Here is a 27760-nt window from a genome sequence, read left to right as displayed (position 1 = left end):
AGTAATCCATACGACTCCAGTGTTTAAATCCATGTCTTCTGAAGCGATTGTTGTGGGTGAGAAACAGAACAATATTTAAGTCCTTTTTTCTTATAAATCTTCACTTTCACATTCGTCTTCTTTTGGTGACTCACATTCTTCATGCATATCACCATCTACTGGGCAGGGAGGAAAAAAGGACTTAATAGTAAAAAAGGACTTAAATATTCATCTGTTTTTCATACACACCTAATAATATATCACTTCAGAAGACATGAATTTAACCACTGGAGTCATATGGATTACTTTTATGCTGCCTTTATGTCCTTTTTGGAGCTTAAAGTTCTGGCCACAATTCACATAACAGAGCTGAGATATTTTAAAAATCTTCATTTGTGTTCAGCAGAAGAAAGAAAGTCATACACATCGGGGATGGCATAAGGCTGAGTATATGATGAGAGAAAGAATTTGGGTGAACTATTCCTTTAATGTAGCTCTCCCTCAAAAACATCTCACCCACTTCTGAGATCTGTGGCTTCAAATTCATGTGCACTTTCATGAATGTTTCTTCAAGTGTACAAAAATGGAATTAAAATGGCATGGTGCAAGTAGTAAAATGTGCAACACATAAAATGGGATCAAACCAGCATTACAGCTATTGGCCGGCTGGCGAACCCTAAGAGGCATTACATAATGTATATACTGTCCAGTACAATGTATTAAGTGGCTTTAATGTCAACACTGAAACATCACACTTTGGCAGGGCTTTGGGTGACTTTCTCAATCCACTTCAGGAACCTGCTGACCCTTGTATAAACACCAGGATAGGTGGGGTCACCACAACCGTGACCCCAAGAGATAATTCCTGTGAGCATCCAGTGCCCACCTTCACCCTGGCACACCAGTGGCCCTCCACTGTCACCCTGACAACTGTCTACCTGGCGATGGTTTGATAAGCTGCCAGCACACAACATGCGGCTGGTGAAGCGACTGCCATAGCGTTTTTTACACTTCCAGGAGGGCAGTATGGGAACCCAGGCTTGCAACAGTGTTCGGGAATACTCAGAGCCTAATGGACACAACATGAGAAGGGGTATTAATTACATTAGAATATTTTCTTTTCTTTTTATCCTCTCCCTTGAAGGTCCATGATATCCTAAGAAATATGAAGTACCTGTAATTCCCCAGCCAGTAATAACACAAGCGATGGGCCTCTTCCCCCTTTTGTTGCTCTGAGCTGGAAGGCAAACTGCATTAGTGTGCGGGTTAAAGGCCACACATTTCCCATCTGTGCCCTTCAACTTCAGCAAGGCAATATCATACTCCCAACCCTGGCTGTGGTACTTCCTGTGGATGACGATACGCTCGGGAGAAAGAGTGCGCTCAAAGTCGTCCCTCTCCTCTGTGTGGTAGTCACCAAGCCGTAACACATAACGGGAGGGATCTGTGCCAAACCTGAAAGAAAGAAAAGGGGAAAGAAAATAAACAGGGAACGAGAAAACAGATGTCCAAAATGTGTAAAAAAAATTAAGAGCACTTAATATGAACTACAGCATGTTCACCAAAAATCTGATATGAATGAAATACTGTACATTGTAACAGTGTAAATTTATTCTCTATATAGACACTAGATGGCAGTAAAGTCTCTCTCTCACCTCTTGAAGCAATGAGCAGCAGTAATAATCCAACAAGAATTGATGAGAGTTGCCCCACAAAGTGGATGGGTGCCTTTTGATTGAGACCTCAGCCATAGAGATACTTGCCATGGCCAGTCCCCCCTGCATGACCAATACAGATGCTTTTAGGACTGTTCAGATTATGCATATGTAAAAAATAATGTTATTGCCACTATGTGCTCTTTACTCAAACCTAATTTGCTGTTTGCACTATCAACACACCGGCTTGTAAGAGAGAAAACAGCTTTTGCAGTGAAGAATAAAACAATTAATGCAGCAATACATTAAATGAACTTTATTGTCATTCTTTCTATTGCAACTGTAAGTAAGTACAGTATATACAGTAGAGTTCCCCTGGGATTACAGTGCAATATAATATAATAACAATGGCAGCTGGCTCTAGATATCACAGTAAGTAATAAACAATAAATATCGAGAGTACTGAATACATTGTTGAGTGAAAAACAATGTAAAAAGTAAACCCTGATTCTAAAATTAAATCAAAATGTGTTTTCTCAATTAGTCTTGTTTTCCAGCAAAATAATTGAAACAACCTGAAACCATCTATTTAGGGTTATCTTTCTACTTGAGAAAGAAAAATAGCATAAGACCTGTTTTAAGAAAAAACATCTTGAATTTAGTTAGTTAGGAAAGTTCACCCAAAACTGAAAATATAAAGGCAGCATAAAGGTAATCCATAAGTTTAATCAATGCCTTCTGAAGCAATCTAATCGGTTTTGGGTGTGAACAGCTTAAAATATGACTCCTTTTCACAATAAATCTTAAGGAAAAGGCTATTTGCACTAAGTGCAAATAACAACAGATGCTATTTACACAAACTTTAATGTTGTGGGGTTGTTTTTCTGCCAGAGGTCCTGGACATCTTGTTCGGATACATGGCATCATGGACTCTATCAAATACCAACAGATAAAAAATCTAAACCTGGCTGCCTCTGCCAGAAAGCTTACAATGGGCCCTGGTTGGATCTTCCAGCAGGACAATGATGGTTCACTGACCACAAAATCAAGGTTCTGCCATGGCCATCCCTGTCCCCTGACCTGAACCCCATAGAAAATGTGTGGCGTGAACTGTAGAGGAGAATCCACCAACATAGACCTCTGAATTTGAAGGATCTGTAGAGATTCTGTATGGACGAATGGTCTCAGATCCCTTACCAGATGTTCTCCAACCTCATTAGGCATTATAAGAGAAGATTCAGAACTGTCATCTTGGCAAAGGGAGGTTGCAAAAAGTACTGAATAAAAGGGTGCCAATAATTATGGCCAATGCATTTAGGAGAAAAATATTTATTTAATAATGAGATATTTCCCCTGTTTCAATTGTTTTACTTCAATTAAAAGTAAGCTACACTACACTTCCTAGCGCCATCTAGTGCTCTGCAAATGTGTCAAGCACTAGGAAATATAATCAAGCTTGAAATCATGATCGTGCCTAGAGACTGCAATGCCAAGATGTACAGTGAAAAAGGAGTTATATTTTGGTCTGTTTTCACCCAAAACGCTTCAGAGACATTGATTAAACCACTGGAGTCTTATTGATTACCTTTACGTGGCCATTATGTGCTTTTTGGAGTTCCAAAGTTTTGGTCACTGTTCACTTGCATTGTATAGACATACAGAGCTGAGATATTCTTCTAAAAATCTTCATTTGTGTTCAGCAGAAGAAAGAAAGTCATACATATCTGGGATGGCATGAGGGTGAGTAAATGATGGGAGAATTTTCATTTTTGGGTGATCTATCCCTTTAAGCATAAAACTAACCCACTAACATTTTCAGAGATGGTGCTTAAAACAGGAATTTGCCAACGCGGTCAGAAAATTCAACTTAATATAAGATGTATTCTCTTAAAGCAAGTCATACATAATTACATTTTGCTTCTCAAGTAAATTTCTCTTATTTTTTATTTTTATTTTTTATCCCCTTTTCTCCCAATTTGGAATGCCCAGTTCCCACTACTTAGTAGGTTCTCTTGGTGGCACGGTTACTGACTTCAATCCGGGTGGCGGAGGACAAGTCTCAGTTGCCTCCGCTTCTGAGACAGTCAATCCACGCGTCTTATCACATGGCTCGCTGTGCATGACACTGCGGAGACTCACAGCACGGGAGGCTCATGCTACTCTCCACAATCCACACAAAAATTACCACGCGCCCCACTGAGAGCGAGAACCCCTAATCGCAATCACAAGGAGGTTACCCCATGTGACTCTACCCTCCCTAGCAACCAGCCAATTTGGTTGCTTAGGAGACCTGGCTAGAGTCACTCAGCATGCCCTGGATTCGAACTCATGACTCCATGGGTGGTAGTCAGCGTCAATACTCGCTGAGATACCCATGCCCCCCAAATTTCTCTTATTTTAAGGATTTTAAGGACAGCATGACAAGACAAAAATACAGATTATTGTTAGCAGTATATTTAAATTTCATTACCGTAGAGACTTGTCTCCTCCAATGATCCTTCTTCGCCGTCTTTGTGTGTTGGGTCTCAGACCACATTCTTGCTGTTTTTTCATGGGCTCAGTAATGTAGTCACAGATGACGCCTGCATCTTCACTGTGTCTGCAATCATGGGCATCTGAGCCTAGAGCTGAACACTCACCCAGCGAAGCCTCTGTCCCAGCACACTTCACATTATCCAGATGGATTGGTCCCTGGCCCTCACCGAAATAAGCCATGGAACGGGCCTTGGAAGCACCACTGATATTGAAAAGTATGGGAGAGAGGAACAAATTAATTGTGTCTGTAGGTTTCATAAGTGTCTTCTTCCTCTTGTATGATCACATGAAACATGCTTACATGAATCCTAGTTGTTTGCAGACTATGCCTGCATTGATGTCATCCCAACCATCGTCACACACACTGCCCCACTCGCCGTTAATAAACACCTCCACACGGCCCTCCTTACGGCTCTCGCCATCCACCAGCCTTACCAAGGGACCTGGAAACACAGTATAGCTAGAAACAGTATAGTAAAGATTTGGACAAGTGGTGAACATTTAAATATAGAACATAGAACATAGAATGAAATCAGTTGAATTTTTTAGTTAAAATTATTGGCTTTTTTAATTTAATTGGCTAAACTGATTCAGAATAGAGAAAATAAGAAGCTGCCAAGCTGCCATTTAGCATCAAATCACTTCTTTATTGCTCTTATCAGAGCAATAAATTACTAAAGTACTTGGAAAATAATTTTCTTTAAGTAAATAAATTACTTAAAGGTGGATTCAACTAACTTTTACATGCATCCTAACAAGGCACGATGCAGCAAAAAGTAATATTCCTGTTTTCACACTGAGAGCAAAAAATGCTGTGCAAGGTGACAAAATCTAAGCTGATTTCTGATGTTTGACATACAGCTATGTGGAGCTGGATTTTGGACAAATGCAATTTCAACATGGCCGGATCTACTCAGCGTGACAATACAATAGTCTCAATAGGTGAATCCATTGAAGAAATGCCCAGGTCAAATTTCACAAAAAAAAAAAAAAAAAAAAAAGAAAGAAATCATATTTTGCATGAAAAATTAAGACTATTTTTAGGACCATTAAATATTATGCATTACAATTAAGCATACAATTTAGCATATTTTCCTCCCAACTTCTCAGTAATGAGAATCTATAATAACAATTAGTAATAAAAATCATTCTGTCACACAATTATATATATTTTTAATTAAAATCAAAATAAATTAAATTCAGACAGACAGACAGAAAGATACTGTAGATAGACAGACAGCCTGATAGATAGACAGATAGATATTTATTAGACTTTATTTTAATTTTAGGGTGAAATACAATGCAGAAATATCTTAAAAGTTTCTGTGCAATTCATTCTATTGCCCGTCACTTGTCGAGGCTGGTTAGGAACACAGATTAACATGAAATCGATTTATTGCTTGTTGCTTTATTGCATCATGTCTGGTTAGGACAACGTGTTACTCTTTATGTCAATAAAATGGATAAAAGTGTTTGCATAGGGTTTATGCACCTGTGACAGGAGGCACTTCAGGAATTTCCAGGAACTCTCCTTCTCTCGCACAACGTATGCCCACATCCTCACTGTGGGAGCAGTCATGATGCCCCCACTCACCATGAGCACAGTCCAGCAGAGAGCTTTCACCCCCTTCACATTTCACCTCATCCAGCAGGATCAGCCCTGTGCCTTCACCATACATCCCATCTGGAACCAGCTCAGCACGCCCTCTGTTGGAAAAATAATAGTATTGCAGAAATAAATCACAGAGCCTGAACTGTGAAGTCATGTTGTGTCAGCTTATGCAGTGAAAGAAACAAAAAATAAAAAAAACTTTAAAAATATATATACTTATATTTATATTTTATTTTGATGACTTGGAATGGATAGTCCAAGGGGGGTACTTTAAAGAAGCTAACATGTTAGCTCATTTTGAACAAGTTTTGAGTCACTGTATATTAAGTCACTGTATATTAATTCCTATGCTTTTTAATAATTCTGATATCTTTATGATTATGCTAAAATCTGTAAAATTTGTATATAAAAAAAATATATTAAGTGTGTCCTACATTTCACTGGTAGTGTATAAAAAAAATGCAATTCACCAAGCAAAATAAACAACCTACCGGTAACCCAGCTGTCGACACACCACCTGGGCATGGCGTCCAGTCCAGTTGTCATCACACACTGTGCCCCACTGTCCAGCATGATACACCTCAAGGCGCCCTTCCCACGGGCTATCAGCTCCCACTAGACGTAACACTCCATCTACAGCAGCATTAGCATTGTTAAGCAATGTACTTATCAACACAAAAACATAAAAAAAGAATAAAAAACTGATAACAGGGCAGGACTTTTGCTCCCTACAGTATTTTCAATGTGTTATCAATAAGGATGTTGATGTTGTTGTCGGACATAGTTCTAATCTTCACCTGTATATGGGTTGCAGGACACTCCGGCATCCTCCATGTGGTCACAGTTGTGCCGGCCCCAAGGCGCATGAGGACATTCCTCAAGAGAGAGCTCATTTCCTGTGCATTGCACCCCATCCAGGAATATAGGCCCAGTGCCCTGCCCAAAGTGTGCCCATGTCCATGCCTTTGGCACACCACTGAAAAAACAAGCACTGCCTGTGATTCATTCCAATATCAAAACCACAATGTAGATACATTTGTTATGAATATAGATTAGGGAAATAGACAGATTGAAAACAGGATAGAACTGCCACACTAAAACAGTGTATGGTAATGTAGAAAGTGAACACAGCAGTTTATTTAGATTTATTTGTGTATGTGTATGATGGTTTAGGACTGCTCTAATCCCAAGAGAAAATAGAACTGAAGGGAGTGTGTTAAAGGGATGGTGGAGGGTCAAATCAGTGTCTCCGAGTGAATCCTGGCACCCCATTAATCATTCATGCACTTCTTCCATTCATCAATATTAATAAAGTTCACTCACAGGGTGTGTGCGTGTGTGTGTGTGTGTGTGTGTGTGTGTGTGTACAATAGGACTGCCCTTTTAGCCAACTGATTTGTGCATTACATCCACAGTAACTCTCAGATCTGGTAAATCCTTCAAAGGGATAGTTCACCCAAAAATGAAAATTCCCTCATCATTTACTCACCCTCATGCCATCCCAGATGTGTATGACTTTCTTTCTTCTGCAGAACACAAATGATGATTTTTAGAAGAATATTTCAGCTCTGTAGGTCCATACAATGCAAGTGAATGGGTGCCAAAATTTTGATGCTCCACAAAGCAAATAAAAGCGTCATAAAAGTAATCCATACGACTCCAGAGTTTTAATCCATATCTTCAGAAGTGAAATGATACGTGTGGGTGAGAAACATTTAAACAATGTCAATATTTAAGTCATTTTTTCCAAGAAATTCTTCTCCCTGCCCAGTAGGTGGTGATATGCATGACGATGTGAATCGCCAAAAACACAATAAGAATGTGAAAGTGGAGACTGACTGTGCAGGGAGGAGAATTTATAGTAAAAATATACTTAAATATTGATCTGTTTCTCACCCACACCCATCATATCGCTCCTGAAGACATTGATTTAACCACTAGAGTCTTATGGATTACTTTTATGCTGACTTATGTGATTTTTGGAGCTTCAAAATTTTGTCACTCATTCACTTGCATTGTATGGACCAAAACAGCTGAGAAATTCTTCTAAAAATCTTCATTTCAGTTCAGCAGATGAAAGAAAGTCATACACATCTGGGATAGCATGAGGGTGAGTAAATGATGACATAATTTTCATTTTTGGGTGAACTAATCCTTTAAGCTAAATTATTTATGGAAAGCATTTCTAAATATCATCTAAACAAAAAAAGCACACAGTAACATCTGATGACATTCTCACTTTATAAAGCATAAAACCATATAAAATAGATTAGAAGAACTTGTAAAAGATCAATGGGCATAGTGTATATTTCCTTGTATTAAATGAATATTTCACCCAAAAATGCCCAAAAATTTGCTCTAAACCCATATGACTTTCATTCTTATGTGGAACACAAAAGGATTTTTTAAAAGTCTTCACAGAGTTTATATGCAATAATGAAAGTGAATAGTGATCCCAGTCTGTCAAGCTTGGAAAAGACAAAAAACTATTAAAATAAATACATAAATAAATACAAAATACAACCACCATAAAATCAAAGTAATCAATATTACGCGATTAGGGTGAGTAAATACAGGTGCATCTCAATAAATTAGAATATCGTGGAAAAGTTCATTTATTTCAGTAATTCAACTCAAATTGTGAAACTCGTGTATTAAATAAATTAAATGCACACAGACTGAAGTAGTTTAAGTCTTTGGTTCTTTTAATTGTGATGATTTTGGCTCACATTTAACAAAAACCCACCAATTCACTATCTCAAAAAATTTGAATATGGTGACATGCCGATCAGCTAATCAACTCAAAACACCTGCAAAGGTTTCCTGAGCCTTCAAAATGGTCTCTCAGTTTGGTTCACTAGGCTACACAATCATGGGGAAGACTGCTGATCTGACAGTTGTCCAGAAGACAATCATTGACACCCTTCACAAGGAGGGTAAGCCACAAACATTCATTGCCAAAGAAGCTGGCTGTTCACAGAGTGCTGTATCCAAGCATGTTAATAGAAAGTTGAGTGGAAGGAAAAAGTGTGGAAGAAAAAGATGCACAACCAACCAAGAGAACCGCAGCCTTATGAGGATTGTCAAGCAAAATCGATTCAAGAATTTGGGTGAACTTCACAAGGAATGGACTGAGGCTGGGGTCAAGGCATCAAGAGCCACCACACAGACGTGTCAAGGAATTTGGCTACAGTTGTCGTATTCCTCTTGTTAAGCCACTCCTGAACCACAGACAACGTCAGAGGCGTCTTACCTGGGCTAAGGAGAAGAAGAACTGGACTGTTGCCCAGTGTTCCAAAGTCCTCTTTTCAGATGAGAGCAAGTTTTGTATTTCATTTGGAAACCAAGGTCCTAGAGTCTGGAGGAAGGGTGGAGAAGCTCATAGCCCAAGTTGCTTGAAGTCCAGTGTTAAGTTTCCACAGTCTGTGATGATTTGGGGTGCAATGTCATCTGCTGGTGTTGGTCCATTGTGTTTTTTGAAAACCAAAGTCACTGCACCCATTTGCCAAGAAATTTTGGAGCACTTCATGCTTCCTTCTGCTGAAAGATGCTGATTTCATTTTCCAGCAGGATTTGGCACCTGCCCACACTGCCAAAAGCACCAAAAGTTGGTTAAATGACCATGGTGTTGGTGTGCTTGACTGGCCAGCAAACTCACCAGACCTGAACCCCATAGAGAATCTATGGGGTATTGTCAAGAGGAAAATGAGAAACAAGAGACCAAAAAATGCAGATGAGCTGAAGGCCACTGTCAAAGAAACCTGGGCTTCCATACCACCTCAGCAGTGCCACAAACTGATCACCTCCATGCCACGCCGAATTGAGGCAGTAATTAAAGCAAAAGGAGCCCCTACCAAGTATTGAGTACATATACAGTAAATGAACATACTTTTCAGAAGGCCAACAATTCACTAAAAATGTTTTTTTTATTGGTCTTATGATGTATTCTAATTTTTTGAGATAGTGAATTGGTGGGTTTTTGTTAAATGTGAGCCAAAATCATCACAATTAAAAGAACCAAAGACTTAAACTACTTCAGTCTGTGTGCATTGAATTTATTTAATACACGAGTTTCACAATTTGAGTTGAACTACTGAAATAAATGAACTTTTCCACGACATTCTAATTTATTGAGATGCACCTGTAGTAAATGAATTAAAATGTTTGTGTGAACCTTTAATGGTATAAAACATACATATGAAGACATGTTCATATTGCTTACCCCCATCTCAACTGTCTACAGACCACTTCAGCATCAATATCATCCCATTCGTCATCACAGATAGTTCCCCATCTCCCGTTATGATACACCTCCACACGCCCCTCAAAATCCTCAAGTCCTCCCACAAGCCTTAGGGGGGCACCATTGCCTAAACAAAACACTTTAATCAATTGAAATTCACTCAGTAAAAACTGAAGTGGAGATTGATGAATTATTAAAAGATGAACAAAGTTCTTAGTATAACATCTATTACAGGAGATGTCACACTATAATCACAGCAGAAGCTATACACATCAGAAGGGAATCCCTTTTAGGTCTTGCATGTATGGCAAAAAGATATGAAAGGTAAGGCAGATGTATGCGTGTATGTGTGTGGTAAAGGATGGGGACATGTATAAGGACCCTTGGCAAACCCCCAGGGCTCTCAGATTGCTTTCTCCTTCCTAATGTTTCTGTGTGAATAATTCACAGCTCTCTCTAAATATACCTGACCCTCTTCCAGAAGCTCCAGCTACATCCCACTACACACACACACACACACACACACACACACACACACACACACACACACACACACGAGCAGTGTTGATATTTTCTGTCTTCATTTAGCTCCACAGAAGACATGTCCACTCTGTTGCAATGATAGACATAGAAGTAGTCTGACCAGATACAAGAAGCTCAGCTGTTGGTTATAAGGTGTAACTCTGAGCAGTGAAAATGAGAACATGTGACAAAGATAACTTTTCCTGACTTGAGAGAATTTCTTCAGTCTGCTTAATTCTCCCAACTTAAATATGCATTTTTCAATATACTGTAAATATGTCAGTGTATGTCTCCTCTGACAAACACAATATACAGTGGCCCCAAAAATCTGTACACTTAATTTAGTACATGTCCATAGGTAATGTGATGAACTACAAATGTGGTTACTCTGCTTGGACAACTGTGTGAATTTGAGGGGAACAGACTTCATACATCCACTAAAAATCACCTTGGGACCAGCTGGAAAGAATAATTGCAAAAATGGCTCCAAACAATAACATTAGTTCTGAGAAAAGGTCTGGCACTGTTTGTTTGCAGATTCCACTTGGTTTTATATACATTTTAAGTGTCCAACATTTTTGGGGGGCTACAATTAATAAGCATAAACCATAAGAAAGAAATGCAATACTAATATATTCTTGGCAGAGTGGGTAAATAAAGACACAGGAATAATAATCATAACACAAATAAAACAAACGTACCCTTAGGTACAGCACACACCACTCCAGCCTCATTGCCATGGTTACAGTCGGCAGAGACATATTTCCGTCTCCGGCACTCCAGCAGAGAATTTTCATTGCCATGGCAGCCAAGACGTTCAAAGTGGAAGAGGCCAGAACCAGGTCCAAAGTAGGAGTGCCGAAGTGCAGTGCCGATTTCACTGTATGATATTAGCAGGTAAAAGATACCATCAACTATGTGTTAATCAGGTAAAAGCCTCTAGCTGATAATGAATAGTGTTTGCAGCTCATACCCGAGCCTCAGTTGTCGACAGATTACACTGGCATCTCGGTCACTCAGGTGGGTGTCACACACTGCTCCCCATTGGCCATTCAGGTACACCTCGAGACGGCCACTCTTATTGGACAAACCCCCCACCAACCGTGCTGCACCTGGAAAGACGAGTGGGGAATACATGCAAAATCAAATGTATTCAGTCATTTAAATCTTGAAAAACTGCAACACTGCAAAAAATCATATTCCTAAAAAGTATCTTGGTCTAAATATCCTAGCACAAGATAAATTCTATGTTTTTGTACAACTCTTTGAAGTAAATGAATCGTGCTCGCTCTCTTCCAATGTTTCGCTCGTAAATGACTGTGTTTTTTGACGAATCAGTTGAATCAATGATTTAATGACTCATTACACAATACATTACACACATTTGTCGCAACCTACTGGTGTAAAGTAATCTACTGAATGTTTCAACTACAATCGAACTAGCGACTACAGTGTAGTCGAGCTACAGTTTTCATCTGTCCAAGAATACATGACACAATATGTAATCAAATATTTTCTAGTTTTTTGGTGACTTTTTTCAAAAGTTTGCCATTCCTTGTTTTTCGTCTGTCCGTGTAGTGATAAAAGTTGCACATCACCACTGTCTTTCGGAGCATGCGCACGATGCAGCTGATTGTGCTTCAATTAACTTGTATGATTAACGTGTATACATGCAGGATGAAGCCGAGCATTATCTAGGTCTGTTAGTCCGATTTAGCAAAAATCAGACTGGTATGATTTCAGTCGGACAAAAAAAGACAAATTATTGTTATAGCCTAGTCCACCTGAAATCAAAAATTTAATGTGCATGTAAACATGCTGAGTAAACGAATCTGAAAGAATCTCTTTGCTGAATGGATTCAAAAGACTTGAGTCAGTGTCTTGCACTATAGTTAAAAACTTAAATGAAGCAAATTAAAGGTGCTGTAAAATTTTTTTATTTTTTATTTTTTATTTTATGTCAGGCAGAAAACGTCCCGATTACCTATACCTATAAGATATCTCTGAAATAGGTACCATGAAATATCACATCAGTCTCTGTAACAGCCCTAGGCTTGGCAAACAGTGGGAGAAAAGATGTCCTCGGGCTGCGGTCAGATCATTTGTTTAGCCGATCAGAAGATTTTCTGCCTGTCAATCATTGTGCACGTTCTTGAGGCAGCCCATATATGCCCATATAAGTGTTGGTACAGTGTTCTGCTCCTTCAAAACACTCAGTGTCGGACAGCAAAATGCTCAGGAGGACCCATCACACTCAATTTGCTCCAACACAATGATCTCTAGTTTTTGTGTGTGTGCACATGTCTTTGGAGTGTGTGGTTTTGGAAAGAGGGGGAGTGGCTAATTCAACAGTTAGTCTGGTGGAAGATCCAGAACGGTTAAAATCGCTTCCAGAACCTTTAATATGTTGCTGCCACATGTAATGCTTAAAGACATGAATTTATAGACAGTATACACACGCTAATCACTTGAGTCTGTAAGCGTGTTTAATATTATTACACCAAAAGGGAAAAGTATGAGGAGTGAGGCAGGCAAAGATAAGCATAGCTCACACAGATAAGGCAAACAGATGTCAGCACCAGCTTCGTATACAACTGCAGACACAGATAGACGATGACAGAGCAGCACAAAGAGATACAGAGACTGAACAGACACTTTCCAAATGGAGGCAAGAGAAACAGCGCAAATGCACACACTATTGTATGTGACATGAATCTGATTGATGATTTGTTAATAAAAGCATAGACAAGCTAAATAGAGGACAATAAAAAGAGAGAACAGACAGAATCCTTGACTGCTGCTAGCTCACTGAAAGACAAACTGTGGATGTCATGCCCGTATTTTCCATGGGAGAAAAGCACCAGGCAGCTGAACAAATTGAAGCAGCAGAGCTTATGTTCACGAGACTTTATCACTGCTTACAGCACACACTGGGCAAGATAAAAATATGTATATTTTTGCGACTGCTGCATGTCATTGACCATCTCACAGAGATTCAAATTGTATTTATTCAGTTCCCTGAAGCCGGGTTCACACATCCTCCGTGAACGGGGCGTGAGCGCCGTGTTTCGTTTCGGCACCCATAATAACAGATGACACTGTTGACACGTTTGCACTGCAAGCGCGAGTTGCGAGTGACGCATCCCAGAAGTGTCCCAGACGCAGCAGTGAGCGGATACTTTTGCCGTTGGGCCTAATTTTGCAGCATGGCTCACGCTGAGCTCAGCGGCTCTGGGTGCAGTACAACACTAAAATAATCAAGAGATTATAGGAAAGACACAAAAGCAAATCAAACTTATTGAAACCGAACCTATAGAACACTACAATTTGAATGTCTGCATGCAAGTAAACTCAATAAAATAACTTAATAAAGGAAAGAATTAATAAACTGCCGGACCTTTTGCCATTCTGTGTATATAGGTGTTCAGTTTAGACAAAACAGTAACTAATCACAACCAAGTGTGCTGATAAAGATTAAGTGCAAGTGACTGCCCACTGTTGTCTTTGAAGCAGCAATAACCTCAGCTTATTACAACCTTATTAAAGAAAAAAATTGGCCCCATAGATAACTTTATTGTCTGCACATAGGCGCTGCTGTTTCTCGCAGAAGAGACGCGGCCAATGTGAACGTCCAACGTGACCACCACGCTCATGGAGAATGTGTGAACCCAGTGTTAAGCACAGTCTGATCTAATTGATCACTCCCACTGATCTATAATATTTCTGTGATCGCTTCCTATTTCCTATATAGTGCATTGTGTGACAATCACAATAGATAATAGTGAACGAGTGAGCAATTTCACATTTTGGCAGAGTTCTATTCATGGTAAAACTATCTTATGGAGAAATAACTCTCTCTTGGAGAAATGTAAACCATTTTATTTATTACATTTTGTTAGGTGTTTTTCTTTTCTTGCCTATCACTTACTGTACACTAAACATGGACCTTGGTGCCCCCTCAAAAGAAATAGGTACATGACGCCCCTGGCAGTAAGTATGCTCCCTTCAAGTGGATGTGAGAAGCTTGTAACTCCGAGTTGGGCATTTGTTACAGCTACTTGTCACGCATTCAAGTGGGAAACAAAATACAGAAGAAGCCAAACATAAACAAATATGCAATTATCGACAGCAAAAGCTATTTTTTTGTTGTTACTGTGAGTGAATAAACCTGCATCACTTATACACAACATGCATGATTTATTAATGTATGGTATGAAATTATTAATTAATTTTCTTATCAAACCGAGAAAGGTCAGAGTCATTAGTTGACTGTCATAAACTGTATAACAAACTAATATTGTTGAAATAAAGTACAGAAGTTGAAATATCAGCAAAATCATTGCTTTCCATCATCTTTCATGTCGACATGCCCTTTCCGATGTCCCAGCTTGGAAACTTGGGTATCATCTAGAGTTCTCAGTTTCTCACTCGTTAATACAGCTTCGCTTGATTATTCATTTGTTTGAAACTCGTAATTACGATATATCCGACTCCACTTGAAGGGCACATTAATGTAACCTAGTTTCCTGTACAAAAACACCTACAATAATCTATGACAGTTATGACACCAATAGACACAAACTTAAAGGGGCCATGACATGAGGAATGACATTGTACTATAAAAACATACTGTAAGTTTCAGATTTCAAAACTTTGTTCTCCATGCAAAAAGAGCATTTGTTGAAACCAAGCTGCCAAAACGACTGGTTCTATTCTTCCTCCACATTGTGATGTCACACTGTGGTAAACATTTGTATTTGGCCGCCTCCACAACAACACATCAATGACAACTTTGCCTTATCACATCCGTAGCCCACCCAGTAGTGGTGAGCAGTGATATGGCGAGGAAATAGCAGGTCAGTCAAGAGCAGAGAGCCAATCATAATAGTGGATGTTTACAAGGAGAAGCTTTACTTTAAAAAAAAAAAAAAAACTTATTTTTACTTATTTTTATAAGTGAACCTCAAGGAACATACAGTATTAAAATAATAAAAAAGGCATATCATGACCCCTTTAAACAAATAAACAAACACCACGGCCAGTGCAATAACAACTTGCATAGGTCAAATGAGTCTAGACTAGAGCCACACGTAATGATAACTACAAGATCACTTTTTTAAGCTGTTGGTTGACTTGTCAATGGCTTTCGTTCATCTCTGACCAATGGTAGACAGGGGGGCTTTTGCTAAAGGCTCAGAAATTATGCACTTCAGCTTTAAATTGAAAGTAAATCTTTTGTAAAATATCTAAAATGTGGAAAGCCACAAAGGAGGACTCACCCTGGTTGCAGTCGCAGTAGGCCCACCCGATGGCTCCTGACCTCTGTCTGAAGAAGCACCAGGGGTTGGACTCACGGTCAGGGTTTCTACAGTAGTTGTGGTCACCCAGCCCACGATTGGGGTATTGCAGCATGTAGTCTGGAAAATCAGTCCATTTAAGACAGGAAGAGCCAGAATCCGTCTGAGACACAGATCCATTGTAATAACCCAGCTCAGTGAAACCCTCAGAGCAGGACAGAGGGACTATGACAAACACACACATACATACACAGTTTATCAGTTAAACTGAAAGGGCATAACAAAGACAACTTTTATTGCCACCAATGAAAAACTACTTTGGCATGAATACATTTAAAAGCATGGACTAAAACGACAGGGGTATCCGTCATGTCAAATCTGCAGGTGTTCTAAAGCTAAGTTGCTCTTATTAGATTTCTCCCATTTTAACTGTCATTCTTTTAGTCAAAACCCCTATAGTCTCTCTGGGCGCAGAGGGTGCAGCACTGCTGGAGACTGCAAGACCTGTGTGTGTGTATGGTTTACAAACAAGAACACAAAAAATATCAGCATTATGAAATTATTCTGATTTGCTACTGTCCTTTTACTTGCATGCATCAGTAAGTAAAATAATCAAGAGGAAGAATCGTTCTTGCAAATGATTCTTATCAAAACCTTGAAATCATTAAACTAAACAAAAATGGAGACCATATTATGTGCTTTATTCAAATCTTCTGCAAGAGAGCATTCTCTCATAAAGTTGATGTTTAGCGGGCAGCCAAAAACAGTTTGGGCTGACAACAATTCGTTCAGCATTCACAACATAGTAAATTAAGTCTAATGCTGTTCCCCATATACTGCCAGTCTGTTTTTTGCATGTCTAAAAATGTGAATGGAGAGGAGGAAGTTCTGGTCTTTGTGCCCTGTCATAGAGCAAGCTTAACAAGAGTTCAAGGTCTATTGAACATTTACGTATTTTCAGATGAGATACGGATGTTAAATCCATCCACCCAGACAACAGAAGAATGCTAAAATACAAGAAGTCCCTTTTTTTGTGTTGTAGTAGCCTTTTAAAAGGGGAATGATCTAAGGTTTTAAAGAGTAAGCATAGGTGGTGTTTTTAAAGCAATATTCTGGGTTCAGTAAAGGTTAAGTTCAATTGACATAATTTTTGGCATAATGTTGAGTACCACAAAAATGTATTTCAATGCATCCATATTTTTTATTTTAAAAAAAAAGGGAAAATTGAAGTTACACTGAAACACTTACAATAGAAGTGAATGGGGCCAATTGTTGGAGGGTAGAAATGTGAAGCTTATAATTATATAAAAGCACATACATTAATTATTCTGTTAAAACTTGTTTATTATTTGAGATGTAAAGTTGTTTAAATCGCAATATTTGCAGGATTAAAGGATTTATGATATTAAGTCGTCATGGCAACGAAGCTGAAAAATTGGACATAACTTAACAGAGAAAAGGTTAGCAAGCGATTTATCACACTAAAATCATGTTAACATGCATATTGTTTAGGTCTTGTGGCTATACCTTTGAAACAGTGAGTATGTTAATGTTTACGGATTGGCCCCATTCACTTCCATTGTAAGTGCCTCACTGTAACTCAGATGTTTCTATTTTTTTTTTTCAAAAGAAAAGTCTATTTTATTGTATTTTTTTATTTTTTTTTTTTGGTAATCAACATTATGCCACAAATGCTGATGATTGATCTTAAATTATATTGACCCCAGAATATTCCTTTAAGGGAATTAGAGATTTGCTAAAATAATATAATTCAATAAATAAAATATAATAATAAAAAAAAGCATATAATTTTTTATTAAACTGAAAATTAATCCAGGCAAGAAACCAAAATTGTACAGAAAGGCAAAGTACTCCACAACAAATAAATGAAAACAAATGAATGTCATGAATGTTCGTCTGATGTTTTTGTGAAATAAGAGCTTGTAAGATTTTATGGGCATGGTATCAGGTTGTATTGTGCTGGATCAAACAGTAGCCAGGCTAGGTGTTAAACCCTGAGTGAGTGAGTGAGAGAGTGTGAGAGAGAGAGAGAGAGAGAGAGAGAGTTGAGAACGTCTCCCACCTTCATAAAGCCCCCTGTACATGCCTCTCATCACATATCCAGAGCTTTATAAGCCAAAATGCATACAGAGGTAATGCCAGAAAAGTACTCACACCTGCGAGCATGCGCTTACAAATTTACACCCAGCGGACACTTAGGCCAACCCTATCTCTGCTTGTTTAGATTACTTTAAGATAGACTTAGTTAGCTGGCACTAGAGTGATGGAGAGAAAGCCATCCTGAATGGCTAAGAATATTACAGCAGAAGCAAAACCATTCTAGCCCAGGAAACTCTATTAAGGCCTCCTCTTCTGTCTATATTATTCCAAATATACTATACTTGTAAACAAACACTGAAAGAAACCTGACGCAGTATAATTTCACATCTTATTAAAAAAGCACTGCATGTTTATCATCAGAGAATTGTATTGGATTTCTCTCCAATGTGAGCTGTTTTTAAAACTCCATCCATTATGATTGTCTTTATTTAAATCAAGAAAAGTGTGCAGAAGAGGATGCCTTGGGTATTTGACATTTATGAAATGAAAAAACAAAACAAAAAAAACTTTTCATTATATCATCGTTTATGAGCTACAGTATAATAATAATATCAAAAGGGTGTCCATGATGGTTTGGTGTTATTTTGTCATTTTAAAGTCTATTTGTAGTTTTAAACCCACGTCTGTTTAATCATATGTAATAAATATATTGTTTGATATTTATTTAGGCCAGTGTCAAAGGAAAATGTCCATTCTATGGCAAACTGAATGGATAATAATGTGTAAACTAAATTAACCTACAGCAGAAGTCTATGAGCAGAAAACAAGAGCAATGGAGAAAAGATTGAATCGTTTGTGTTTCTTTTAATGGCTTTAGGAAGACTGGCTGGCCTTCTGTACACCATTACGACTGTAAATAAGCCCAGCACACCTCTAACAGTTTCAAAAACTTGTTTAGGCATTACATATACTTTCCATTCTTGTACAATCATAGGTTAATAGTTCAGCACAGCCAAATATTGTCTTGCTCATACTGAAACGCGTGACAGCTCAGGTTCTTTGCTGTACATTGGTGTGTACATAAAGCAGTTTGCTGAAATAGTATCAGGGTAAAGTTCCACTCATATTTCCCATGTTATTACGGTTATTGACTACCAACAAGACTCCTGATATCACAATATCACAAGGGACTAAATATTTGAGAGGCTGGTGAATATCACAACTGGCCTATGTAAAATTAATCTACTGATGAGGCAATCCTAGAAGAATCTCACACTGCCCCAGCATGAACTGGGAGTAGGTTGAGGGTTCTATGGAAAGGCTGAGTGTGTCTTAGCGTCCTGCCCTAAGGATGTAAGCTCACAAACCTGTCCAGGCTTGGAAGGCAAGGAAAGCAATAAAGTTCATGGAATAAGAGTATGACACATGAAATATATACAAATAGTGACATTTTCAATATCAAGTTAGCTACTCTTCAGAATCCATCAATGCCACAGTTGTTTCACATCCATTCACTATCATCAGTGAGTGTTTGTGCTTAGGTCATATTACATGCAAATTGAATATTGTGTTACTCCCTGCAGCAATCTTGTCTGAGCGATTGTTGCGGTTGAGTATTTCTTTAACTCTGCCGTAGGGAACCATCAACTTCTTCTGACAGCAGAGTGGCTTTGCATCAGTAAATGCTAGATAGATATAGTGCCAAGCACGGATGTGGTCTTTGGCATTGACAGAGATGCTTTTCACCAGAACAAAATACAGTGACATTTCAGCCACAACCAATATTGAGTACGTGCCTGAATTAAGTGGCATAATTTAATTTTCCAAGCGAATTATCATACAAAAGAGATGCTGGTACATGACCAATTCTTGGGAATTACTGAAAGATAGGAAAGACAAAGGAAATTCTAGACGGATAGTGTCAGGATTCCAGCTTGAACCTTCATTTAACCTCTAACAAATATTGAAATACACAGACAGACTCATCTCTGAGTACCTACCTGAGCTCTGCAGTGTATTCAGGATGACTATGTTTGGTCCTGCCTTTGAAGACAAGAAAACAAAAATCAGCTCACTTCTTTTCAAAAGAGTATCAACTATGGTACTGCCACTACTATGCCAATGTTTATTTGTTTTTCGGACATGTACCATGATAGAATAATCATCATCTTTTTTTCAGTTTTGTTTGTATACGTTATCTGATTTACAGCCGCCAGCCTGGAGGGCTTTCTCCTCAGTGGAAGGCTATCAAAGGTATCCATTGCTTTACGACAGGGAAATGTCACATAAAGACACACGTTAATAAAGAGCAGCTTTGCTATAGTTGTACTTCAACTGAGATCAAAGCATGTTTTCATGACCATCAAGACATTACTGCTACAGTGAGCTGGGTGTGATGAAGGGAATGAGCATTACCCTGATCTCACACCATGACAACAGTCCCGTAGCTTCAGTATGCAGCGTCATTGCTTAAAATGTGAGCATTCTACTTTTGGCACGTCATGTAATAAAAGTTCCTCAAACCTTAAAGAAATAGTTCACCCAAAAATGAAAATTCTCTCATCATTTACTCGTCCTCATGCCATCCCCCCCACACACAAAATATTTTTAGAAGAATATCTCAGTTCTGTTGGTCCATTCAATGCAAGTGAATGGTGGCAACAACTTTGAAGCTCCAAAAAGCACATAAAAGGCAGCATAAAATTAATCCATATGACTCCAGTGGTTTAATCCATATCTTTAGAAGTGATATGATAGGTGTGGGTGAGAAACAGATCAATATTTTAGTACTTTTTACTATAATTTCTCCTCCTTGCCCAGTAGGTGGCGATATGCACGACGAATGCGAATCACCAAAAACTAAAGAAGAATGGCTCTTAAGTGAGGCGAGAGCTCTTAGAACAGCTGGTGAAAGTGGACATTTATAGTAAAAAAGGACTTAAATATTGATCTGGGTTTTTTTTTTTTACCCACGCCTACAGTATCATATCACTTCTGAAGACATGAGTTTAACCACTGGAGTCATATAGATTACTTTTATGCTGCATGTATGTGCTTTTTGGAGTTTGAAAGTTTTAGTCACATTCACTTGAATGGACCAACAGAGCTGAGATATTTTCCTAAAAATCTTCGATTGTGTTCAGCAGATGAAAAAAGTCATGTACATCTGGGACGGCATGAAGGTGAGTAAGTGATGATGAGAGGATTTTAATTTGTGTGAACTATTCCTTTCAGGCTTCAAGTTTGCATGCCACACTTTACCGGTTTTGAAAAAGACTGATGTTCGACTGCACTGTATGTAAACGTTTAGCATATGTCGAAGTCTTGCAGGGTAGTTAAGGTAGGTTTTTTCATAAATATATTCAGTTTTATAAATATTGTATATAAATACAAAATACCAAGGGAATAATCAAGAATTCTAATCTATAGGCTAGCCTATATAATATCAATCAATGCAACATTCAACTGTATGGACGCGGATTAAATGCATCTGCATGGCTCTTTATAAGCAGAAATATAAAAAATATCGGGGCAAAGTCCACTTCTCTGTACACCACAGAAAATGAACAAAGACCTCATGAGACTAATGCCTACTGTAAGAAAGAATACCAAAACACTTTTACTTCACACACGACGTGTCTACTGAAGCTAAAAGCATTGTCATCTTTAAAATTGAATACACATGCAGAATGAGTAAGCTACATGATGGGACATTTCGCAAGTCAGCTTTTACTCGCACTATTATTTCACAGGAAGAGAATGTAAAAATAAATTTAGTCATGTATCACATTTGTCAGCAAGCTTGTGCCGCCTGCAAAGCCTAAACTCCTTCAAATAAATCACAACCAGTTTGACTGTTTGAGCCGAGAAAAACATACACACACTTCTGTCAACAGAGTAAACTGAGTTTTACATACCTCGCCATAGACACAGATAGAGAAATGAAAGACAGTAGCGATAGAGAGAGTCCCACTGATATCCATCTTGTCATTGGCAATACATCCCGCACAACTGTCCCATCATTATCGCTGTCCACGGTTCCAAATTCACCTTCATACAGTGAATGCGTGATGCCTTCTCGCCTCGACGTGTTTTATAAATTGGTGTTACAAAAGAAAGAACAGATGAAATGATGAGACATAATATAATCTTAACTTCTAAAACTCCGACGAAACGACTGACACCCCTCTCATGCTGGGGTCTGACTGAGGAAAGGAGGTGATCCTGAAAAAAAGACACCGCCGCTCCAGCAGCCCACAGACCAGACGCTATACGGACGATTATGCAAAATAAACATTTATGGAGCACTATGCATGCACGGCGAGGTGACCACCCAGCATTTATATTTATTAATATTTACATTTTGATATATGCAATAGGCCTATTTAAGAGTCATAGTAAATTGTTATATTAAATATTTACTCCTAAATGTATACAAATATAAAGGAATATTCCGGGTTCAAACAACAAGCACATACAAGTCCCTCGTTAATTAAAAATAAAAGGCAAAAATCACGTTTACACGAAGGCAACTACAATAGAGGCGAATAGGGCCAGTCCATAAACGTTAGAAAACACACCGTTACAAAAGTAAAGCCACAAGACGAAAACGATTTGTATTAACATTATTTTAGTGTGATATAATTGGGGATTTACCGAGGTTACGGCATTTTTTCAGATTCCAGAGTTTACCTTACGTCTTCATGACAACGAAGTTGTAATAGCCTACTGGATACAACTTTACAAGCTTAATAAGTGATTTTAACACACTATTATCATGTTTACACATACACCGATCAGCCACAACATTAAAACCACCTGCCTAATATTGTGAAGGTCCCCCTCATGCCGCTAAAACAGCGCCAACCCACATCTCAGAGTAGCATTCTGAGATGATATTCTTCTCACCACAATTGTACAGAGTGGTTATCTGAGTTGCCATAGACTTTGTCAGTTCGAACCAGTCTGGCCATTCTCTGTTGACCTCTCTCATCAACAAGGCATTTCCGTCCACAGAACTGCAGCTCACTGGATGTTTTTTTGTTTTTGGCACCATTCGGAGTAAATTCAAGAGACTGTCTTGGGTGAAAATCCCAGGAGATCAGCAGTTATAGAAATACGAAATGGCCATTGTTAAATTGCATTAATGTTAAGCGAGGTTTCAGACAACAAAAAACGTTAACTCACTGCACCAGAGATCTGAACAGATAGTTAGTTAATAAGTTAATACGTTTAAGAATTATAATTTTATTTATTCCAGTCATTATTGTAGAGTTCTCATGGTCAAAACTGATACACTTTGTCCTGGCATGTAATGTGACCCAGCACTGAGTAGTTCTCCCTTGATCTCCATTTTCTGATAACTGAAAATGGCTGGCTGGGATAAATTATATTGCTGGACAGAGCATGAAACAGTAAGAAGATTTAATACAATAAACAGACTGCCTGGCTGAACAGGTTGCACAACTCAATTTTGCAGGGGAGATATAGAAAACGAAGACCAAGACAATGAAATGACAAACATTCAGATTAACAATGGAAATAATGTTGGTACAGATATATATTATTAATCATAATAGTTCCAAAAACTGCCACACAATTACATGCTCTGAAAAAAGGATTAAGAATGCTATATTCTTGGATCTGAGGTTGACGAATAATCCTTCCTTTCCGCTGTTTTAACGGGATGACCTATTGTAGTGCAGTCAGTAAAATCTAGTAATCAACAAAAGCACAGCCTTGTGGATGCAGCTCATTTGCTTTGTGAGCATCTGCTAATGTGGTTGTGACAAACTGCATTCGGCAGTGTCTGAGTCTCAGTGACAAAGTTCTTTGCCTGCTCATTTCCATTGCTGCTTTTTGGAAAACTTTTCCACACACTGTTCTCATCAGTTTGCTAGTCCAGTAAATCCTAGTCATATACTCAGACTAAAGACCCCATATTACATCTTCCATTCTTTGACCGAGCTATGTTTGTGGTCCTAGATTTCACTGCGCAGGTTAGGATATCGCTTCAATAAGTTTGTGGCTTCCTTTGGCAAAAGTCGACCCTGACCTCCCTGCTTTCCTTTGGACTTGTTCTGCGCCTGTAAGAAGTGACATATGGAAACCATGTTAGTTGTGTTAAAGAACTATGGCATGTATTTTTACATTTAGACTCAAGACATTTTTATTTTCTGTAGCTCTTAAGGTGTAATGTCTACAAATAATTTGAATAAATATTATTAATACCACTGGATCTTAATCAAGGGCAGTAGTTTTACACAAGCCATTCCAATTAGCTGATCAATATCAACCTCGCTAGTAAATGTCTAACAGGAAACAGCACTGTCAAGTGGGAAGTGTGTTTGTTACGACTTCGCCATAACCAGGAACCAGCAGACAAAAATGTAGCTGGTCATACGTCCTAATTACCCATTTCCATGTAGTCATTAAAAGCATGTGTAATTAAGGCCATTAAATCACTGCCCCATTTTAACTGCAAATCAGCAGGGTGGGTTACTGAGGAGGATTTCCTGAGGACCATGAGTTGCATGCCTGCAGTACCTGGGTCTTTTCTACACATGTGTAGAAAGCTGAGACTTCTTTAGAGCAGACTGCGTTGTTAAAGTCGTTCTGTTTCCAGCAAGCCATCAGTAATGACATCTCCGTGACACAGGTGGCCTCTGTAAAAGAGTGTATCATAATATAAAGCTCAATTATATTTGCAATTATTTTGTCACAAAGGGATTTCTTAACGTAATGGGTTTCTTGCAATCAGCTGCAGCTCTTTGATGTTTCCTAAAAAGTCTTGATTTAAAGGGCCATGAAACCACAAAACACACTTTGAGATGTTAACAGATACAGTATGTACAGGTTGCAGTATGTATTGATAGCACTCAATGTGTTTATTGTTCAGGGGAAAGTGTTTTTTTTTTCTTCGTGCTACTGGTTTAAAAACGAAAGTTGAAGCAACGCCACAAAAATGAGGTTTCTGCATAAACTCGGAATTATGATTGGTAGCACGCATGTAAGTCAATAGATTCTGAGGGTTTCTCCACAATATTCATGAGAAGGAATGCTTCCATCCAATCACAGTGCTGCCTCATGCATAACCTCACATTACACCAGAGAACTGAAACTCTTGGATGTGAACAGCTGTCCCGGGCAGGCGCAAGACTTCAACAGCACTCGCAGAACAGACATGAGAGGCAACTTTTACACTAAACAACTGATAAGATCGAAATCACTCATCAGAATCAACCACAGTTCATAACTGGCCATCGTGAGTGTTTCTTGGCTGCAGTTCTGCTACTTGTGCTCCAAACATGCTGTTTATGAGCAGAGGTTGTTAGACAGAACGCTGATTCCATCGGTTCTTCTCTGTGTGTCTCATCATGGACAAGATTACCTGACGGTTTGTTCAAAATAGGGAAGTTAATTTTTAATCGAAAATCTATTAATTGTCGTTAATAATTTGATCGATTAAGCTTATCAATCATCGATTCATTAATTTTAGGACAAATGCGTTCAGTAATCATGCAGTCAGGCTGTCTATACAGTCACCCTGTCTAGGCTCTTCAAGGCACTTCAGTGTGACTTTAAAGTACAACATGAAAACAAGCACTGCTGATCTCCTTGTTTCAAGTCAGCAATCGTCGGGAAAGCACAAAGGCATATTCAGCTGATATCTCACCATCACCTTATAAACGGTATGTTAAGGAATGTGTTTATGCAGCGTGTTATGATTTGACTTAATTTTTTCAAATAAAATATACAGTGCATTCAGAAAGTATTCAGATCCCTTCATTTTTTTCACATTTTGTTATGTTGCAGCCTTATGCTAAAATCTACATCAATCTACACTCACCCCATAATGACAAAGCAAAAACCAGATTTTGATAACTTTGCAAATGTATTAAAAAGAAAAAACTGAAATATCACATAAGTATTCAGACTCTTAACTCAGTACTTAGTTGAAGCACCTTTGGCAGCGATTACAGCCTCAAGTCTTTTTGGGTATGATGCAACAAGCTTTGCACACCAATTTGGGGATTTTCTGCCATTCTTCTCTGCAGATCCTCTCAAGCTCTGTCAGGTTGGATGGGGACCGTCGGTGGACAAACATTTTCAGGTCTCTCCAGAGATATTCAATTGGGTTCAAGTCCGGGCTCTGGCTGGGCCACTCAAGGACATTCAGAGTTGTCCCTAAGCCACTCTTGCATTGAGGATATCTCTGTATTTTGCTGCGTTCAGCTTTCCTTCAAACCTGACCAGTCCCCCAGTCCCTGCCGCTAAAAAACACCCCCACAGCACGATGCTACCACCACCATGCTTCACCGTTGGAATGGTATTGTGCAGGTAATGAGCGGTGCCCGTTTTCCTCCAGACATGATGCTTGGAATTGAGGCCAAACTGTTGAATCTTGTTTCTCACAGTCTGAGAATCCTTTAGGTGCTTATTGCAAATTCCAAGCATTCATGTGTCTTGCACTGAGGAGAGGCCACTCTGCCATAAAGCCCAGATCGGTGGAGTGTTGCAGTGATGGTTGTCCTTCTGCAAGTTTCTCCCATCTCCGCACATGATCTCTGGAGCTCAACCAGAGTGACCATCGGGTTCTTAGTCACCTCTCTTACCAAGGCCCTTTTCCCCCGATTGCTCAGTTTGGCTGGGCGGCCAGCTCTAAGAAGAGTCCTGGTTGTTCCAAACTTCTTCCATTTAAGAATTATGGAGGTCACTTAAGACTGAGTTACATTAAATAACTGTAAAAAATAAAATTTAGATCTGATAAATTATTTTCTGTCCAGGGAGTACAGTGTAAATAAATGTGTATTTAAATGGAGATATTGTGTGTGTGTATACCAAATCACTGAAATTAGATCAAATATTATGAATTTTAAAATAAAAAGATAAATTAAATCCTAATAAATTGAATTAATTAAATAATAAAAAATAAAAAAATCCAAAAATTAGAAACCAAGTCCTTTTGAAACCTGACACCCTTTCCAACCTGTGAAAACTGAAAGCTCTAGGAACCTCTCTAAAGGTTCTAGACCTTTCAGTTTTTACAGTTCAATATTTACCTATCATTTACGCAATCTTTGTAAAAGCTATTTATAATAACATGGTATGTGAATCCCCTTACCATTTTATTTAATACTTAAGATAGTTTACTTTTTCCACGTCTAACAAGACATTAGAAATCACGTGTACTTCAATGAAGTACCTCACCTCCTTTTCGCAGCCTGCGGTTCGCGACCTCATTCTTCAGCGCCAGAGGTTTGATGGGTCTCAGCACGGGTCTGCCATGCTGCCTGCTCAACAGTTTGGCAACCTTCTCTTGAATCACAGATCCACTTTGCATCGCCATTCTTTAATGTCAACCCCTGAGACGTTACACTAAATACAAGATAAAAGTGAAAATATATGCTATAACAATATAACATTCAGTAACGAATGTCAGTTAATGTCATCGTCTTCCACTACTTGTTCCATGTCCTCTCATGTAAGTCGCCATGTTTTGTCGGAAAGCATTAACGTCCTGTTGTCATGGTTACTGCTGCTGTCACTGTTGCAAAAGTGTCATTACGACAATTGTAGTGCTGCCTGAATTGTTTTTATTCCATAAACATCAGCGTTATACAATTTATTTGCATGATAAACATGATAAACATTAAGCATTATATAATAAGGTATGTATAAAACTACTTATGAATCTGCTGGAGACATTTTCAAATTACATTAGCTGACATATTGCATTTGTCCAGAGACTATTTATTTAGCTTTTGTCTGATATTGGATTTTGCATCATTTGAAAAGCTTCATAGTCTGAATCTGTACATAAAACCTAGTGCAAACTAAAGGAGTGGTTCCTCTG

General features: G+C 38.6%; 2 protein-coding genes across 6 annotated transcripts; both read right to left on the bottom strand.

Moving 5' to 3' along the window:
• Positions 1-316: 316 nt before the first annotated feature.
• Positions 317-23093, bottom strand: LOC127414194 (neurotrypsin-like). 5 transcript variants are annotated; one of them, XM_051652024.1, is made up of 15 exons: positions 21822-23007; positions 20098-20167; positions 19905-19947; positions 15826-16068; positions 11520-11658; positions 11248-11426; positions 10004-10151; positions 6579-6757; positions 6273-6414; positions 5662-5876; positions 4471-4612; positions 4105-4371; positions 1635-1757; positions 1154-1434; positions 317-1048 (listed from the first exon to the last, which is right to left on the bottom strand). In XM_051652024.1, exons 4-15 carry the CDS (start codon positions 15956-15958, stop codon positions 729-731), a joined length of 2268 nt encoding a protein of 755 aa, XP_051507984.1. In that variant the 5' UTR covers positions 15959-16068; positions 19905-19947; positions 20098-20167; positions 21822-23007; the 3' UTR covers positions 317-728. The 5 variants fall into 5 exon arrangements, with proteins under 5 accessions (XP_051507984.1, XP_051507982.1, XP_051507981.1 ...); XM_051652022.1 differs by lacking the exon at positions 20098-20167 and having other exon boundaries at positions 21822-23093; XM_051652021.1 differs by having other exon boundaries at positions 19905-20167.
• A 38-nt stretch (positions 23094-23131) lies between these two features.
• LOC127414210 (coiled-coil-helix-coiled-coil-helix domain-containing protein 1-like) lies at positions 23132-27401 on the bottom strand. Its single transcript, XM_051652074.1, has 3 exons — positions 27115-27401; positions 24451-24569; positions 23132-23990 (listed from the first exon to the last, which is right to left on the bottom strand). The coding sequence occupies exons 1-3, from the start codon at positions 27251-27253 to the stop codon at positions 23886-23888; spliced, it is 363 nt and encodes a 120-aa protein (XP_051508034.1). The 5' UTR covers positions 27254-27401; the 3' UTR covers positions 23132-23885.
• Positions 27402-27760: the final 359 nt, after the last annotated feature.

Source organism: Myxocyprinus asiaticus, chromosome 23 (genome assembly GCF_019703515.2).
Source record: "Myxocyprinus asiaticus isolate MX2 ecotype Aquarium Trade chromosome 23, UBuf_Myxa_2, whole genome shotgun sequence".
Classification (NCBI taxonomy): Eukaryota; Metazoa; Chordata; class Actinopteri; order Cypriniformes; family Catostomidae; genus Myxocyprinus; species Myxocyprinus asiaticus.
Note: the sequence above shows the minus strand (reverse complement) of the source record. Positions and strands in the feature narration are given on the sequence as shown.

Coding starts and splice junctions, on each gene's coding strand:
- LOC127414194 (XM_051652021.1), bottom strand. CDS start 20,055: ATGGTACATGTCCGAAAAACAAATAAACATTGGCATAGTAGTGGCAGT. Junction 4,613..5,661: donor TGAAGTGCCTCCTGTCACAG/GTGCATAAACCC, acceptor CTGTGTTTCCAG/GTCCCTTGGTAAGGCTGGTG. Junction 1,758..4,104: donor GGAGGAGACAAGTCTCTACG/GTAATGAAATTT, acceptor TTGGTCATGCAG/GGGGGACTGGCCATGGCAAG.
- LOC127414210 (XM_051652074.1), bottom strand. CDS start 27,253: ATGGCGATGCAAAGTGGATCTGTGATTCAAGAGAAGGTTGCCAAACTG. Junction 24,570..27,114: donor CCGCAGGCTGCGAAAAGGAG/GTGAGGTACTTC, acceptor ACTCTTTTACAG/AGGCCACCTGTGTCACGGAG. Junction 23,991..24,450: donor CATGTGTAGAAAAGACCCAG/GTACTGCAGGCA, acceptor CACTTCTTACAG/GCGCAGAACAAGTCCAAAGG.